Source organism: Pelodiscus sinensis, chromosome 18 (assembly GCF_049634645.1).
Source record: "Pelodiscus sinensis isolate JC-2024 chromosome 18, ASM4963464v1, whole genome shotgun sequence".
NCBI classification, from domain to species: Eukaryota; Metazoa; Chordata; order Testudines; family Trionychidae; genus Pelodiscus; species Pelodiscus sinensis.
The window spans coordinates 3,242,508-3,260,381 of NC_134728.1; the positions used below are offsets into that span (position 1 = coordinate 3,242,508).

General features: G+C 50.4%; 1 protein-coding gene across 9 annotated transcripts in view; it reads right to left on the minus strand.

Annotated features, from left to right (window-relative positions):
- GMEB2 (glucocorticoid modulatory element binding protein 2) overlaps positions 1-16,777 on the minus strand; it is a 52,107-nt gene extending 35,330 nt beyond the window's left edge. For 2 of the 9 annotated variants that reach the window (XM_075900941.1, XM_075900940.1), the window contains exon 1: positions 16,597-16,769. Coding sequence is in view for 2 of the 9 variants with exons in the window: in XM_075900936.1 (XP_075757051.1) it covers positions 12,682-12,779 (98 nt within the window). In the remaining 7 variants the exon portion in view is untranslated. Of the gene's footprint in view, positions 1-12,681; positions 12,787-16,596 lie in introns of those variants that run through there. The other 7 variants (XM_075900936.1, XM_075900937.1, XM_075900934.1 and 4 more) reach the window with 7 other exon arrangements.
- Between the last annotated feature and the right edge of the window lie 1,097 nt (positions 16,778-17,874).

The window sequence follows — 17,874 nt, forward strand, 5'->3', positions numbered from 1 at the left end:
GTTGGTGACCACGGGTCTATAAGGTGCCACAGGACTCCTCGCTGCTTTTACAACCTCCCTAGGCAACTTATTCTAGTGCTTAACCACCCTGACAGTTTTCTAATGTCCAACCTAAACCCCTTCTGCAATTTAAGCTCATTGCTTCTTGTCCTATCATCAGAGATCAAGGAGAACAATTTTTCTCTCTCCTTCTTGCAACACCCTTTTAGATACTTGAAACGGCTATCATGTCTCCTCCACTCAGTCTTCTCTTCTCTAATCAAACCCAATACTTTCAGTCTTCCCTCCTAGGTCATGTTTTTTAGACCTTTAGTCTAGACACCTGGGCTGTGTCTACACTGCACCCCTTTTCCGGAAAAGGGATGCAGATTAGACACTTCGGAATTGCAAATCCGCGGGGGATTTAAATATCCCCCGCGGCATTTGCATTTACATGGCTGCCGCTTTTTTCCGCGTAAGTCGGGGACTGCCTGTACTAGTTTGAAGCCTGCTACCCATTCCTTTCCTTTGGTGTCCTCTAGTCCTTCTTTATGGGAACTAATGAAGAACTTTTCTGTATGCACTGTCTCCACCCAACTCCTGCTTTTAGAGACCTCTATCCTGTCCCCCCTCCGTCTCCTCTTTTCTAAGCTGAAAAGTCCCAGTCTCTTTAGCCTCTCTTCATATGGGACCTGTTCCCAACCCCTGATCATTGTAGTTGCCCTCCCCTCTCCCAGCCTCTCTCTTCCCCTCTCCCACCTCCTTTTCCCAGTCTCCCCCAGTTTTGTTCAATAAAGACAGATTCCATTTTTGAACACAATTGTCCTTTATTTTGTACATCAAGAAAAGGGGCTAGGGAAGGGTAAGTGGAAGGAGGTGAGGGAGGAATGGGGTACGAGCCCCCGATGGGGAGGACTGGGCTGGCTCTGCGGGCTTCTGGGGGTGGAAGCTCTCCTGCAGCCCCCCAATTGCCCCCTCTCCCCAGATGGCAGCCTGCGGCAAGTGCAGCCGGGCTGATGGCTGAGTGGTGTGATGTGCCCAGTGTGAGTACTCAGGGCACTCCAAGCCAGGACTGCTTTGCAAGCGGGGCACCCCTGAGAACTGTCTGTCCAGGGTGGGGGTCGGGACCCTTTAAGCGCAGCCCTCGGCTATCGCGAGACAGCATCTCCACGCTCTAAGTCCTCCTCTGATGCCCTGCCGGCACTGCTTCCGGCCATCCTTAACCTCGGTTCAGGGTCCACTTAATGTGGACATGCTAGTTCTAATTAGCAAAATGCTGGGCTTGTTTAGTTTGGAAAAAAGAAGATTAAGGGGGGATATGATAGCGGTTTTCAAATATCTAAAAGGGTGTCACAAGGAGGAAGGAGAAAATTTGTTCCTCTTGGTTTCTGAGGACAGGACAAGGAGTAATGGGCTTAAAGTGCAGCAGGGGAGGTTTAGATTGGACATTAGGAAAAAATTCCTAACTGTCAGGGTGGTCAAATATTGGAATAAATCTCCCTCTCTGGAGATATTTAAGAACAGGTTAGATAGACATCTGTCAGGGATGGTGTAGGTGGAGCTTGGTCCTGCCTTGAGGGCGGGGGGCTGGACTCGATGACCTCTCGAGGTCCCTTCCAGTCCTATTATTCTATGATTCTATTCTATGATTCTATGAACCCGGCAGCACCCCAGCTGCTCTGCCCCAGGCGTCCTGATTCAGCCACTGCTGGTCAGTTTCAGCAGTGGCTGAATCAGGACGCCTGGGGCAGAGCAGCTGGGGTGCTGCTGGGTTGGTCCAGTAGCGCCGAGGAGCGGCGCTACTGGAGCAACCCAGCAGCACCCCAGCTGCTCTGCCCCAGGTGTCCCCAAGTCAGCCGCTGCTGAAACTGACCAGTGCTGACTACAGGAAGCCCGAGACAGAGTTGCTCTGCCCCGGCTTCCTGGAATCAGCCGCTGATCAGTTTCAGCAGCAGCTGACTTGGGGACGCCTGGGGTTCTTAAGTTGAATCTGTATGTAAGAACTGGCGTCCAGATTCAGCCTGTTGAAACTGATCAGCGGCTGATTCCAGGAAGCCCGGGGGCAGAGCAACTCTGGTCAGTTTCAGCAGCGGCTGAATCTGGATGCCAGTTCCGACTTACATACAGATTCAACTTAAGAACAAACCTACAGTCCCTATCTTGTACGTAACCCGGGGACTGCCTGTACTGCCTCCATTCACAAAGTGAAACAACAGAAGCCAGACCCTGAATTATTTTGGCCCCATGAAATAGCACACTGGAGAAAAAAACATTCAAAGTGGAGTCTGCCTGTGTTACTGGCCTTTATTAATGTAATTATTCACCAAAGAATATCTTCAACTGGCTAGCTTTGCCTGACACTAAAGAACTATTGACCAGCAAGCTACTATCTCTGCCTTATAACAATAGGACTGCATTTTGCAATCTGAGGCTTTTCCCTCGTTAGTCCTTCCTTCCCCAAAATCTGTTTCACAATGGGGAGAGAGGCTAATACATGTCATCTCCCGCATCTTTGTTATAAATTGCAAGAACACCTTTACTGTTTTGAGTGGCAGCAGTCAAAGTCTTCAGTGTATCAGCTCACCATCCTCTTTGCCAGCATCCCTGGCACTTCACAACATAGGAATTGCTTTCCCAGGTCAAAAAAATGGCCATTCTAGTTCAATATTCTGCCTCTGACAGACTGTACCAAGTGCCTCAAAGCTCAATGCAAGAAACATCTTAATGATTCCTTATCACGTGTGCAGGTAGCATCTTTCTTAGGGATTTCAACATGTAGTCGATTACATGATTAACTGATAAGCCTGAACGTATTGGTTAATCCTGTTGACTACAAGCATGCCCCTCCCCTAGCTGCCTCTGATAAAGAGGCAACAAGTAAGAGGAGGGAGGGGAGGGCAGGCACAGATACATGCAGGAAGCCCTCCGTGCATGCCAGCTTCTGCAGAGCTGCCTCCCTCCCCCCGCCTCCCACAGAGGCAGCAGGGGTGGGGGAAAGAGGGGCAGAAGGGAGCTGATGCTCGTTGGGAGCTGCCTTAAAAGCTGACTCTCCACAAACAGCAGCTGAGACAAAGGCAGCAGTGCACGGGGTGGGGGAGGAGGCAGTAGCCTGTATACACTGGAAGCAGCTTTCAAACTAGCATAATGGCTCCCATGGAGCTGCCTCCCCCTGCCATGCTGCTGCCTCTATCAAAGGCAGCGGGGGGAGGGGGCGGGGGGAGGAGTGATGCAGGCAAGCACCAGCTCCAGCCTCCCCCCAACATGTAACCGCTAACATTTCCTGGTTTCTTGTGTACACAAATACCTGATAGTTAACATCCCTAATCTTTCTAACCTATCAATTAAGAGTTGGCTTCAAAGTGCTACATAGACTAGAAACTTAAAGGCAAAGAGATACCCCCCAGGATCCTCTTTACTGACACTAAAAGTGGTTTAAAAACCAACAACCCTGGCTACTCTAAAAAAAAAGTTGAAGATGATCCAGGCATGGCTCGGAGATGCTCCAGGTAGCAACACAGAGCCAGGAACCCAACTACTAATAATGAAAATAGTTTCTCCTCCATTGTGTGCATGTGCATGTTAAAAAAGCCACACACATAGAACGGAGGAGAAACAAACTATTTGCCAAGGGAAGCAATGGTGTAAGACTGGAATACAATAAAAGACGCTGTGTAAATGGTTATTTTTCCTGTCTTCTTTGCCCTGTTTTTAAGTGTAATTAAATATGCACTGGCTGAGAGGCAGGAAGATAATCTGGGGGCTATGGTGGCAGGCAAATCTGCATGGTAAAGGAAAGAAAGCATGGAAAGGTAAAGATGAACTGGGAAGGGTGAAGGAACAGCAATAAAAGCTATGTTTGTAAGGCATGTAGGACAAAGGGGCCCTCAACTTGGTGAGACTTTAGAGGCTACCATCTTATAAATGTCAAATAATGATACCAAGTTTTTGGGAATGTACCAGGAAACAGGAGAATAAGGAAGCGTCAACAGTGCAGAAACTCTGGGCAGCAGCAAAAATGGACTGAAGACTAGGGGTTTTTAGGTTGGCATAAGTAAGTCAGGAGCTGTGCTGACTGGGCAGTGAGCAATCTTCAAGGATAAGGGTAACAGCTGCTCTCAACACGTGGTGAAAAGTGTAGTGTGTAAAAGTTTTCAGCACGTTAAAATAGAAAAAATTTTAAACACAATTGGTTCCGACATTCACACAAGACATTAAATAACAAGAAAGGAGACAAATGACAGATTGAGGGTGTAATCCAGAATGCGTCTTATGGCACTCTGAGGAGCAGAAGAGAGCGCCTTCAGATTTCTGGAGGTAATAGTAATTTCTGTACATTAATTCATGGAAACCAGTCAATTCCAGGAGGTAAATGCAATTTCTTTCTATTCTCAGAAGTTTTAGCCCAGATCAAAACTTTGCAGAATTGGAAGGCATAAAGTGACAGAGAAAAACTGTTTTCAAGTCAGTGTTTCTAAGGGACTGGTAATAAATTTAAGAGGAAAACTATTTTTAGAGTCCCAATTTTAATGCTGATGGTGTCCTTTTGAAAGATGTAATGGTCTCAGCTAACTCTTGCTATTAGCTTTCATCTTAAACACCTCTGGAATTACTTTTGTCAGGTGCAAAACAGACTGCTGCAGACAGTTTGGATGCTGGGATCAGCGATTCAAATGCAAAAGATTACAAGTGACAAAACAGGAAACCTCTAGCCCAAGGCCTACTTATTTAGTTTCTTTCTCTCTCACTCACTCGCACACTTCTTCACATCTAATGTAGTATAGCATACTGTACACTACAAACGGACACACAAAAGCTATTTCTGTTGCTCCCAGTCTTTACACAGGATACTAACACCTGCCCTTCCCCTCTTTTCCGGGCTGAGCACTTGTGCTCACAGTTGCTGCCCTAGCTGCCTCTGCCTTCCTGGCCACATATCTAACCCAGACACCCACTTTCTAGCCATGAAGGGCCCAAGCTCTAACTCTAGAGCAAGGCCTGGAATCCCCTATTGCCTAAGAATCACAGAGCTCTGAATCAGCAGCTGCCAACTCTAGGCAAGCAGCAGGCCTACGCACGGCTCTGAAGCACACATGAGCAGGGCTGCTGCTGACGAACAGCTCCAGACCCAGCAGATTCATCCTCTGCCTGCTGTCTCCCCAGGCTCTCTGTATCCCTGTCCTATGCCTTCTACAACCTTCTGGTGGTCTTGTACTCTTTTTTTAATCCATTCATCCCTTTCTTTGACAATGCCTGGTGCCTTTACCTAGAGCCCCGCTTTCCAAAACTGACACTTTTCTACACATGGATCCTTGGACTCAGGTAGAGCCCCAATGAAGTCAGAAGAGGTCAGCCCAAGAAAAGAAGTCCACACATGTAGAAACTGTCACAGATCGGGGCCCTGGTTTTATAGTCCACTCGTCCTACAGAAAAGCAGAGCAGGAGAGAGGCCAAGAAAGTTTAAGGCTCCTTATAAAAACCAACTTGATCATCAAGTTGTTTGCCAAAAACAAGACAACACACACAAATTGCCCTGTATCTCTCCCTCCCCTCTACTTCTTCCCAGCCAACTGGGCTATTTTAAAAAAAGTTGTATTGCATGTCCCCTCCCTCAAGGACAAGCTGCAGATCTGCTTTGACCTACATTTAAAAATCCAGAGTGCACTGGCTGACCAATATAGAAATGAGAAAGAATTGCCCACTTCTTCAGCTTCCTTGTAAATACAACCAGTTATGCCCCTTATGGCACTTTGCGATGAGCCCAAAGGGCAGTACAGGCCATGGCAATCTGAGGGGAGCTAGAACCGCAATTCAGACAAGCAGACGTGCAGATAGCTTCTTCTACCAGTCGGTGCCATTTCCCAACACTGAAGTGAGAGGCCAGTTTTTATTTCAGCTTCAGATTGGACACGATTGTAACTCAGGCTCAAATCTTCAAAGTGCTGTACACCTGTGAAATGGGCATTATACTTCTTTTCTCCCACATCTGTCTTGAGAAGGTAACAATGCAAGTTCTTCAGGGAAGGAAATGTCAGTACAGCACCCAGCGTCACAGAACCACTAATCACATTTAAAAATAATAATTTTCAGCTAAAATTCTTAAACCAGCCTTAACTCTGCCCCATTATTCCCAGCCAAACTTTCTCATCTAATGGTCAGACACAGAAAAAGAACACCACTGTCCCAAAGGAAACTCTACATACTGGGTTTCAAATTATAACTGAGCCTAACTTTTTCTTCAGTGCTTTTGCAGGAACCACAACTTTCTGTTCTATATAGGTTCTTATACCATGCATATCACCATAGTATCTGAGTACCTTCCACTAGTGCATTACTACATCTTTCATGTCCACCCACCAACCATTCAGCAACATGCATCCATCCTCCCACCATGGATGGAGACCCTGGAGGTTTTTCGCCTTCCTCTGTAGCATGGGGTACAGATCACAGCTGGAGGATTCTCTGCATCTTGGGGTCTTCAAAGTATTTGAAGGCTTCAATATCTGAGATATAGGTGAGAGGATTATTGTAGGAGGGGGTGGGTGAGATTCTGTGGCCTGCACTGTGCAGGGGGTCAGACTAGATGATCATAATGGTCCCTTCTGACCTTAAAGTCTATGAGACCTCATGCCACCCTATGCAGCTTCCCAATATTGGCCAAACACCTTATTGCTCTAGCCACTGTACAATCCAAAGATCAACTACTACTGTGGCCTTCTCTCCGCCAGTGAGCTTGAGGACAAACAATACAATGCATGCATATGTAATACTGGCCTGGAATTTCTCCAAACCTGCTAGAAACCTTAGGTAAATATTAGTGTAAAATCTGTAATTCATATATGCAATAGGAAAGGACGTATGGTGTGAGAGAATTCAGTTACCTTCTCTTAACTGTTGTTCTTTGAGATGTGCTGTTCATGTCCATTCCAACTGTGTGAGTGCAGGGAAGCCAGAAGATTTTACCCTTAGCAGCATTCATTGGATCAGTCTAGGTGCCCCCTGGAGTGGTGCCATAATGGTGTCTAGTATATAAGCCCTGCTATCCTACCAACCGCCCAGTTCCTTCTTGCTTTCAGTTCCAGCAGCGGGGTAAGAGGGTGGGTATTGGAATGGATATGAACAATACATTTTGAAGATCAACAGTTATGAGAAGGTGAGGAACCATTTTTTTCTTCGAGTGCTTGTCCGTGTGCATTCCAGTCGGGTAACTCCCATGCCTAGGTTCAGGAGGTAGGGTTGGAATCATAAACGGATTGGAACACAGTCCCACCAAAGGCCACAATATCCACTAGGCCAGAGACAATCGAACATGTGGACGGACAACCCTGTTGACTCTCTACAGATTGCTGTAACACCCATGAATACAGGAGACTATCCAAGAGGAGATACATTGAGAGGATAGACTGGCCCTTCATTCTATCCGTAATTGCTACAAATTAGTGTGACTTCCTAAACGGTCTACTTCTCTCAATGTAAAAGGCCAAAATCCCGCAGACATCTAGAGAGTTGAGTCTTTGTTCCCGACTCCCAGAATGCAGCTTAGGATAGAATATGGAGAGAAATATGTCCTGATGGATGTGGGATTGTGATAACACTTTAGGGAGGGCTTGGCTGCATCTTGTCCTTAAGAATGTCATATAGGATGTAAGAAGGTCAGGACCCAGAGCTCCAAAAACCTCCTTGCCCTCCAGCCCCCACGGGTTAACCAGAACCTGTAAGCATCACCCATTAAGGGTGATGCTTACCAGTTAACTGGTTAAGCTTTCACATCCCTACTGTGTAGTGCCGAATAATGGGACCCCAAAGACCGGTAAATCCTGGTTTCGTGACTGACTGGTGTTGGTGAAACCCATGTCAGAGATGGAGATCAATACAACAGGAAGAAGGGCTTGCCGTAAGATGGACCCAGCTGTCTAGCAACCACAGGTGCCTCGACTTCTCAAAGAACCCGGCACTGTCATATGAATCAGCTTCCAGGCTGCTTCAACGGTCTCCATAGTGGAGGGAAGCTGAATTTCCCAGCCCATGTTGGTCTGCGAGTGGTGCTGGGTTGGACTTGACTGAACCTCTTGTGGGGCTGGAGTCAACACACCCACAGGAGCCACCTTGCTCTGCACCTGCTGAGGGGGCTGCTGCCTCCCTGTGGAGGATTGTTTTTTTGAACACTGGAGGAATGGCTTCTCTCATGTCTCTGCTTCTTCTGGGGAACCAGAGACAGGGATTTGTGCCTGCCCCCTTTAAAATCACCACCATGCCGTTACAGCTCCCTGATAGGCACCAAATCACATGCTGTCGGCACTGGTGCACTTTGTACTCAGAAAGGTACTGCATGTAAGGGCTGCTGACTTTGGGTCAGATTGGGAGCAAAGAGCCCCCATAAGAATGATCCTGAGCCTCTTCTCACAATCTCCAAGTGTCCGCGGGTGAAAACTTTTACAAATACGGCAGTTTTCTTTCTGGTGTCTCTCACACAGACACTTGAAGCACTCAGTCACTCTTTGGCATAAGCTTGGCAAGCTTTAAACCCCGGGGACTGAAACACAACCTGGTATGGGGAGAGGGGAGGTACCCCCTAACTGCTAACCCAACTATAACTAACAGCTGAGTAAACTATTAACAGACAAACAGGATACTACTAATGACACTTGGTAGAGCAAGAGGTTCCAGCTGCCATCACCAGGTTATAAGGAAGGACTGGGGAGTTGGTGGGTCAGCAGGGCTATATATTAGACACCATAATGACACCTCTCCAACTGGCACCCAGACTGACCCAAAGGATGCTGTTAAGTTAAAAAATGTCAGCTTTCCTGCATGCGCATGCACGCACCACTGATTGTTTTTTCAAGTGCTTGTCCATGTGCATTCCAGAGCTCAGGCTCTTTTATCTAGCTCTTTAAGTGCAAAAGTATTGCCAAACTTTTTAAAAATAATTAATGTTACAACAACCAAATGATAAAATAATGTATATTATTTTCAACTTTAAACACATCTGTCTAATTCAAACTTAAAAACCTCAAAGTGACAGAGATCCCACAACCAGGTAATCCAGTTTTTCCCTAATAACTAATCTAAGTTTCTCTTGCTGCAAACTCAGCTGCTCATTTCTTGTCCATCCTTTGATGGACATAGAGAAGGACTGATCACCATCCTCTACATAACGTTTCACATATTTAAAGACTGCTGTCACCCTTCATTCTCTTTTCTAGACTCAACTTGCCCCATTTTTCAACCTTAAAGAAGTGCACCCCCAAGAATTTGGGCGCTGATTTAAGTATTAATGAAAGAGAGGTGTTCACAACAACAGCCAGAGCCAAAAGAGGACAAGGAATTGCTAGGAAAATGCTCTCCTTTGCTTTCCAGGGTACCTCCACAGTAGGACCAACAACAGGGTATTTATTGAGTGAAGACTGCCAATCATGCCAACTTACGTGGTACTTTTAAGAGGCAAACAGTGAGGAAGCAGGAGAGAAAAATCATTTCCTCTTAAGACATCAGCAAATGTCTACACCAACAGTAACAAAAATCTAAACATAATTAAGCTTATATTTTTGCAGATTTTGTGCCAACAACTGCAACATGGACCATGATGAAATAATCATGCAGTTTTCTTGAAAACAAGTCTGTATTTCATCCACTTAAAATGTATAGTGATGGTAACCGTGCAATTAATGGCATGCAAAGGTCTCTCTTTCCACCCCACAAGACTCCTCCCAGAGTGCCAGACTACTGCACTCTTGAAATAACCAAGGCTTAAATGATTGGGGGAGGGAAGAGGGTGAGAGAAGGGTGCTTATTATTTAAAACAGACACGTTTGGTGAAAAGGGCAAAGTAGATGGAAGGCCAAGAGAAACAACATTTGAACTTTAGGCAGCAATAAGTTAGAAGCAAGGACAGGGCAGCCAGACAAAGCAAAAGAGGGGAGTGGATTTATATACATTAGCTATAGTTAATATTCACTTCATGATACAGCCCTTTCTCTCATTTCTTTCATTGGTCAAAGTGTAAGCTCTTTGTGCCAAGGACTAGGTCTAACTTTACATCTGTAAAATGCCTTGTACACGTTGGATGCTATATAATAAACAAATTGCTCATGATGGAACATGAAATTCAGATGTAAAGAAGCCAATGCCAGGTACAACAGTAAATCACAGGGACTAAATCAAAGCAGCCATCAAGATCATCAGAGCTCATCAAAAAAATTTCCAGTGGAACCAAAATGTTTCTTGGGCTGCCCGGCTCCCTTGATGCCCATCAAGAGGATTCCCAGGTCCTCTGCCAGGCTCCCAAGTTGCAACCTCCCCAGGGTTTCCCAATTAAAATGTGACAGGAAGGAATTTTTTCCTAGCCAGTTCTGGTCCCTATGCTTCTCTGCTCCAAGAAACCTTGTATCAGAGAGACAGAGACAGAAATCCAAGCACTTTGGCAGGACTAACTAGTACAGGCAGTCCCTTACTTACGCGGATCCGACTTGTGTCGGATCCGCAGTTACGAACGGGGCTGCCCCAGAGTACACGGACTGCGGGACCTCGCGGTCCTGCCGCCTGTGTACTCTGGGGCTTTCTCTGCATCTCCCTGGTCTGCAGACCAGGAAGACGCAGAGCAAAGCCGCGGAGGGGCTCGGGCAGCGGGGCAGCCCTGCTGCCCGAGCCCCCCCCCCCGCGCGGCTCCGCTGCCGGCTTCCCCGCGGCTTTGCAAAGCTGCGGGGGGGCTCGGGCAACGAGGCAGCCCAGGCGCGCCTGGGGTGCTCCGCTGCTGGCTTCCCCGAGGCTTTGCAAAGCGGGGGGGGGGGCTCGGGCAGCGGGGCACCCCAGGCGCGCCTGGGCTGCTCCGCTGCCGGCTTCCCCGAGGCTTTGCAAAGCGGGGGGGGGGGCTCGGGCAGCGGGGCACCCCAGGCGCGCCTGGGCTGCTCCGCTGCCGGCTTCCCCGAGGCTTTGCAAAGCGGCGGGGGGGCTCGGGCAGCGGGGCACCCCAGGCGCTCCTGGGCTGCTCTGCTGCCAGCTTCCCCGCGGCTTTGCAAAGCCGCGGGGGAAGCCAGCAGCGGGACAGCCCAGACGCCCTGCGGCTGTCCCGCTGCCAGCGTCCTCAGAGGCTTTGCTCCCCGTCTCCCTGGTCTGCTGGTCTCCAGCAGACCAGGGAGACTGGGAGCAAAGCCGCGGAGGACCCAGGCGGCGGGACCGCGGTGCGTCTCGGTCCGCCGCCCGTGTCTTCCTAGTCTGCTGGGGTGGGGGGGGCACAGCTAGTACGCCCCCCCCCCCCCCCAGCAGACTAGGCTTTTCTCCAGATGCCTGTGGCAGAGCAGCTGAGGTGCTGCCGGTTGGTCCCGCAGCGCCGCTCTGGGCGCTACTGGTCCAACCCAACAGCACCCCAGCTGCTCTGGTCCTGATTCAGCCGCTGCTGGTCAGTTTCAGCAGCGGCTGAATCAGGACGCCTGGGGCAGAGCAGATGGGGTGCTGCTGGGTTGGTCCAGTAGTGCCAAGGAGCGGCGCTACTGGAGCAACCCAGCAGCACCCCAGCTGCTCTGCCCCAGGTGTCCCCAAGTCAGCTGCTGCTGAAACTAACCAGCGCTGACTACAGGAAGCCCGAGGCAGAGTTGCTCTGTCCCGGGCTTCCTGGAATCAGCTGCTGATCAGTTTCAGCAGCAGCTGACTTGGGGACGCTTGGGGTTCTTAAGTTGATTCTGTATGTAAGTCAGAACTGGCGGTCAGTTTCAGCAGCGGCTGAATCTGGACGCCAGTTCCGACTTACATACAGATTCAACTTAAGAACAAACCTACAGTCCCTATCTTGTACATAACCCGGGGACTGCCTGTATTCAGGAATACAAAGGCCCCTGATTAGAAGTTGGAGGGGGAAGGGGCAAGAAGGGGGAAATCACAGAATACTAGAACTGGAAGGGACCTCGCAAGGTCAAGTCCAGAACCAAGCACCATCTAGATCAAGCCTGGGCAAAATATGGCCCGTGGGCTAGATCTGGCCTGCCATACCAGGAGGCAGTGGGGAGCCCCAGGCAGGCTCCCCTGATTGTCCAACAGAAACACAGCTGATGGGCGCTTTCTCCTTGAGTCTGGAAGGGAGGGGGGAGATTCAGATGCTGCACCCACCCCCAGCACAATCCCATTGGCCAGTTCCTGGACAGACACTGGCCAATGGGAGCTGCCTGTTTAAATAACAGGCAGCCACAAAGCAGGAACCTCCTGTTCATTCACTCAAGCACATGGCCAAGCAGGCAGAAACATTTTAAGCTCTGCAAGTCTTTAGCTCTGCAGGCAGGCAAGTCTCCTGGCGAGAACCTGCCTCTGGCACCTCAGCCCCTCCCCTCCACAACCCTCTGCCCCACACTTCTACCCTGCTACTCCACATGCACCCGTACCCCTCCCAGATCTGGCATCCCAAACTCCTGCCCAAAATCACAATCCCCTCCTATCCTAGGTCACATCCCAAAACTCTGCACCCCAGTTCCCTGCCCTAGGTCACAACTACCTCCTTCACCCAAACTCCCTCCCAGACCCGATTCTCCCTCCTGCACCCTAATCCTTTACCCCAAGCTCCTTTCTGCACTCAACCTCCATCCCAGACCTCCTCCATTAATACCATGAAAGAATGCGGCCCTCAACCACTTCCCAAAATCTTGGGAGTGGGCCCCCCCAATCAAAAATTATTGCCCATCCCTCATCTAGATCATGCTTGAGAGATGTTTGTCTAACCTGCTCTGAAGTATCTCCGATAATAGAGACTCCACAACTTCCTTAGGCAATTTATTCCAGTGTTTAACCACACTGCCAGTTAGGAAGTTCTTCCTCATGTCCAATCTAGAAAGGAGAATGGTTAACCAGTAAGCATCATCCTTACCGGGTCATGTTTACAGGTTACAGTTAACTGGCAGCCCTGCCAGGCCAGAGCAGCCCACCACACTGCAAGTGGGAGAGCTCTCCAGCCAGCCTGGAGCAACCTTCCCATCCCTGTTTAAGCGGTTAACTGGTTAAACAGAACTTTACATTTCTAGTCCAACCTAAACCTCCCATGCTGCAATTATTTAAGTCCATTTCTTCTTGTCCTATCATCATAGTTTAAGAGTTTTTCTACTTCGACCCTTTTAGGTACCTGAAAGCTGTTATGTCAACCTTCTGCACACTTCAACCACCTCTATAAAGGTTACTTATGCTTGAGGGCCGGATATTCCCAATGCATTTGTCAAAAGTTCTGACATGGAAAGATGTGTTCATAAAATACCTCCAAAATATAACTGGAAGAGAGCCCCTTCCACATGTTCATCTCCACCTACAATCTAAAGCAGTGGTCCCCAATGCGGTGCCCGCGGGCGCCATGGCACCCACCGGGGCATTTATGTGCGCCCGCTGAAACATCTGGGCTGGCCCCGCCCACAGTGTGCAGCACATGTGTGGTGCCGGCCCTGCGTGATGCCGCCCCGGGTGCAGGGCGTGTGGGCGGCCCCTGCCCCAGGCATGCGGCACATGCGCAGTGCCGGTCCCAGGCGCGGGGGCAGCCCCGCCCCTGGACATGCGGCGCATGCGTGGCCCCACCCCCGAAAGTGCGGCACGTGAGCGGCCCCACCCCTGAACGCCCGGAAGCAACAAAAGGTTGGGGACCACTGATCTAAAGAATGCATGCACCACACAGGAATGGGCACCACTGGCATGATTTCAGATGGCCTCACAGCAACTGGCTAGGGCTCAAAAGATGCCCATTTACAAGAAGTTGCTGATGTGCCAGCGGCAGAGGTATCTGACTGCTCTTTGCTTTAATTTATCTCCTCTGCTGGTTCCCAGTCTGCTCCTTTGAGGATTTCTCTACACCAGGATTTTTAATAGCATTTTAAACCATCTGTTAAATATAGTTGCAAATTCTAGTGTAGCCTTAGGGTTAAACACAACTATGAACAAATGTATTGGGGTTAGCTCTGGACATAACAATAGGAGAGATTTTGTTCTGCTGGTTGTTTATTGTTTCTGTAATTTATAACAAACCACCTAGGATTTTTGTACAAAAAAGGGAATAATTACAGATATTATCTAGAATCCACTCCAATGCACACAGTTCAACATCAACTGCCGTGTCTTAATTTTTAACATTTCCCTTAAGGACAAAAGTTCAAACATTGGCCACCATGCACAATACAATTATAACAAAGTCAAGGCTTCTCATCCTAGCTGATGAGAGGGGGTGGAGATGACTTTTCACTCCTCCCCATCCTTTTGTCTTCCAGAATACAATGACATGGGATTAGGATACAGGTACTCCTTATCATTCCTTCCCTTCCTGCAACCATTCAAAAAACACCCCACAAAACCCTCGTAGTTTGTCTTGGACTCTTTTGGAAAAAGAGCAACCCTACTGCATTTCCAACAGCTGCATAGAATCTTCCCCGTTGAGAATCATGCAAGGTCCATGCCCCCCCAGGTCTGTTCAGCTCTGACCCAACTTGTCAGAGCAGGGGAATCATGCTGTTGAGTGGTCTGCTTGCTCTGTCTGGCGCTGAAGTGCAGCTGACAAAAAGATTGTTCCCACTATTGCCACTGGACCCCTTCAACTTCCGAACCCATCCCTTCTCTCTTCACACTACCAGCCAAGAAAGTAGGCAAAGGAGAAGTTAAATCAACTACTACTGCAGCTTTCCACCTGACCACATGGATGGAAAAAAAGGACAAAGAAGATCTAATATGCAGAAAGATTAAAATTCTTTGGACCTGACTCCAAAGCCAAAAGGAGAGGTAGAACACCTCCCCCACAAATTGCACTCTCTGGAAACAAGCACAGAATTGCTTAATCTAGAACTGCTAAAGGGTTCCAACCCCAACACATTTTTGAAGAGTATCCAGTCCTAAATTGTAAAATGTTTGGAAACACGTAATGTTAGGTTAAATTTACTACCAAATCAAATTCATTTAAATTTTTAAATATGTATTTGTTCTTTTCATGACACGACAGATATTTCGCTCTGTGGCAGAGTTAAGTATCACAGCAGCCAGAAAGAATTGCCTATGGCTACGTCTACATTGGCACCATCTTGCGTAAATACTCTTTAATGCAAGAGTTCTTGCGTTAAAAGTATTTGCGCAAGAAAGCATCTACACCTGCATGTGCCTTTGCACAAGAGATGTGCTTTTGCGCAAGAGCATCCATGCCAGTGTAGACGCTCTCTTGAGCAAGAACGCTCTGATGGCCATTTTAACCATAGGGCTTTCTTGTGCAAGAAATTCATGTTGTCTGTCTACACTGGCCTCTTGCACAAGAACAGTTGCGCAAGAGGGCTTATTCCTGAGCAGGAGCATCATAGTTCTTGTGCAAGAAGCACTGATTTCACACATTAGAACGTCAGTGTTCTTGCACAAGAGCTCGTGGCCAGTGTAGACAGGCAGCAAGTTTTGCGCAAAAGCAGTTGCTTTTGCGCAAGATCACACCAATGTAGACAGAGCTTAGAGTGATGCTAGGTTGACTGCACAACAGAGAACTCAGGGAGCCAGCAGTAACTTCATAGTTCTGGTTTTTTGCACAAATATCATTAATGATTAGGGGTACACTTGAAGTAGGATGCACAAACTGAACATATTGCTTACACAGGGCAGATCTTGGAACAGAGGTGAATGGGAAGGAAGAGGACAGGAATGCTAGCAGACTAAAGAAGGAAAAGGGCTCCCCCAGAATGTCTGAGGCATTTTTGGCTACAAGGTGGTGTACACTTCACCGCACATTGCATTCATTCAGGGCCTGAGCGTGTTTGCAAGTAAAATGCAGAGTGCATGCAAAGCACATTGGTTGCAAGAAAAGGTTATGGGGTGCATTTCATATAATGCCCAGAGGAAAAAATGTAAAAGGCGGAGGGTGCAAATACTGCACAGAACACCTAGAGAGGGTGTATTGCAGCTTAAGAACGCATTGCAGGCAGCCCCCAGCAAGAGTGTATTGTAAAGGAAAGGGGGAGAGGAGCACGGCAGGCACTGCCGAGAGAAGGCTGCATACACGCTGCATGCACTATTCAGAGGCGGGCTGGGGTGTGGACCGTTCATGCCCTGCTCGCAGGGGTGCCATGCCTAGGGGAGGAGGGACGCGCGGGCAGGGGAGCGCACCCCTCGAGGCAGGGTGGGGCCAACGCCGCAGTCACTCCCCGGAGCGGGGGGGGGGAGGGGTATATCTGGCGGCAAGGGAGGCGCAGCAGCTGCTCCACGCCAGGGGTCCCGTGCACGCGGAGACGCGCGCGCGCTGCTGCTGGCGGAGCCCGGGGAGCAGCTCGCGGGCCGGCCCCGCGCGCATCCCCACGGGGGGGGGGGGGGAGTGGAACAATCCCACAGACGGCGCGTGCTTTCCTCCCCCTCCCCTCGCGAGGGGGCGCGCGGCTTCCCCGCCCGCGCGCTGCGGCCCCGCAGTCCCAGCATAGGCGGGGGGAGGGGAGGAAGGCGGGGGCGCGCTCACGCTGGCAACGCCGCGCGGGGGGGCGGGGGCGCGCTCACGCTGGCAGCGCCGGGCGGGGGGGGAGCGGGGCGGGCGGCCGGGCGCTGCCGCCGTCTCCCTGCCGCTGCCGTAACGTCCTGACGCTCCGCAGGGACCCGCTGGCCGGACGGTGCGTGCGGAGGCCCCACGGCGGCGCCGGGCCCGGCTCTTACCTCAGGCTCGGGCTCCCGCCGCCCCGCGCAGGCTCCGGCTCCTTGTTAGGCGGCGGGTGGGAGAAGGGGGGAGCCGGGCTCCGGCGCGCGCCGCTCTGCCCCCCGCGCAGGCGCACGCGGGAGCAAGGCCGCCCGGCTGGGACTTATTTAGCGGGGGCGGCGGAGCCGAGCGGGCTGTGAAATAGGTGCCGGCCTGGCCGAGCGCGCCTGCGCGGCGAGGGAGCGGGCGGCGGCGCGCGCCCCGGGGCCGCAGCCGGCCCCGTCCGCGCGCCAGAGGAGCGCGCGCCCCTCCTGCTGCAGCTGCTGCGACGGGCTCGTGCGTGGGGCCGCCGGCCTGTGCATGCTCCCAGGGCAGCGGGCGTGGGGCGTTGTGCGCGCAGCTGGCGGCCTCCCCGGGGGTGCGCGGCCGGGCTGGCCCCTTCCCCGGACGTGCCTCGGGCCCTGGCGCTGCCTTTGTGCAAGCGCCCCGGGGGCGCACGTGCGTTGCCTTTGTGCAGGCTTTGCACCTGGGCCGGCATGGCGCGGGGGAGGGTCGCCCCAAGGGGCTCTCGCAGGTGCGGCCGGGGTGGCCGGTTTGTGGAAGTGGTGGTGGTTCTCGGCACACCCCTCCCACGTCCAAAGCACCCCCCCCCTCCCAAGCTCCCTGTAAGCTGGGCGATTGGGCAGCCACCCAAGAAGAGATTCAGATGCCGCCCAGCTGATGAGCAAAGTGAGGCGGTGCTACTGGTGGTGCACTCAGTGTGCAGAATAAAATTTATTTCACGCACTGAAATGAGAGGGTGTGGACTGTCACGTGTGGTACCCTCCTCTGTCAATGGCTCCTAGTGGAGGAGGTTTGTCTCTGAGCACAGCTGGCTGCATGAACCCCCTCCCCCCAAACACACACACAGTTTCCCGTGGGCTACAGGGGCACTCCGGGTACCTCTAGATTTACATCCCTTTTCTTGAAAAAGGTATGTAAATGAGACACTTCAAAATTGCAAAAGAAGCCAGGATTTACATTTCCCATGCTCCATTTGCATAATGGTGGCCCTGGGGTTTTTTCGAAAAGGGGCTTTTTGAAAGAAAAACGGCTGTTTAGACGGGGATCGTTTGGAAATAAAACCCCTCACTTTTTCAGGAGTACAGGATCTTTCAAAAAAGGGTTTTATTTTCGAACAATCCTCATCTAAACAGCTGTTTTTCTTTCGAAAAGCCCCTTTTCGAAAAAACCGTGACCGCCATTATGCAAATGAAGCATGGGAAATTTGAATCCTGGATTCATTTGCAATTTCGAAG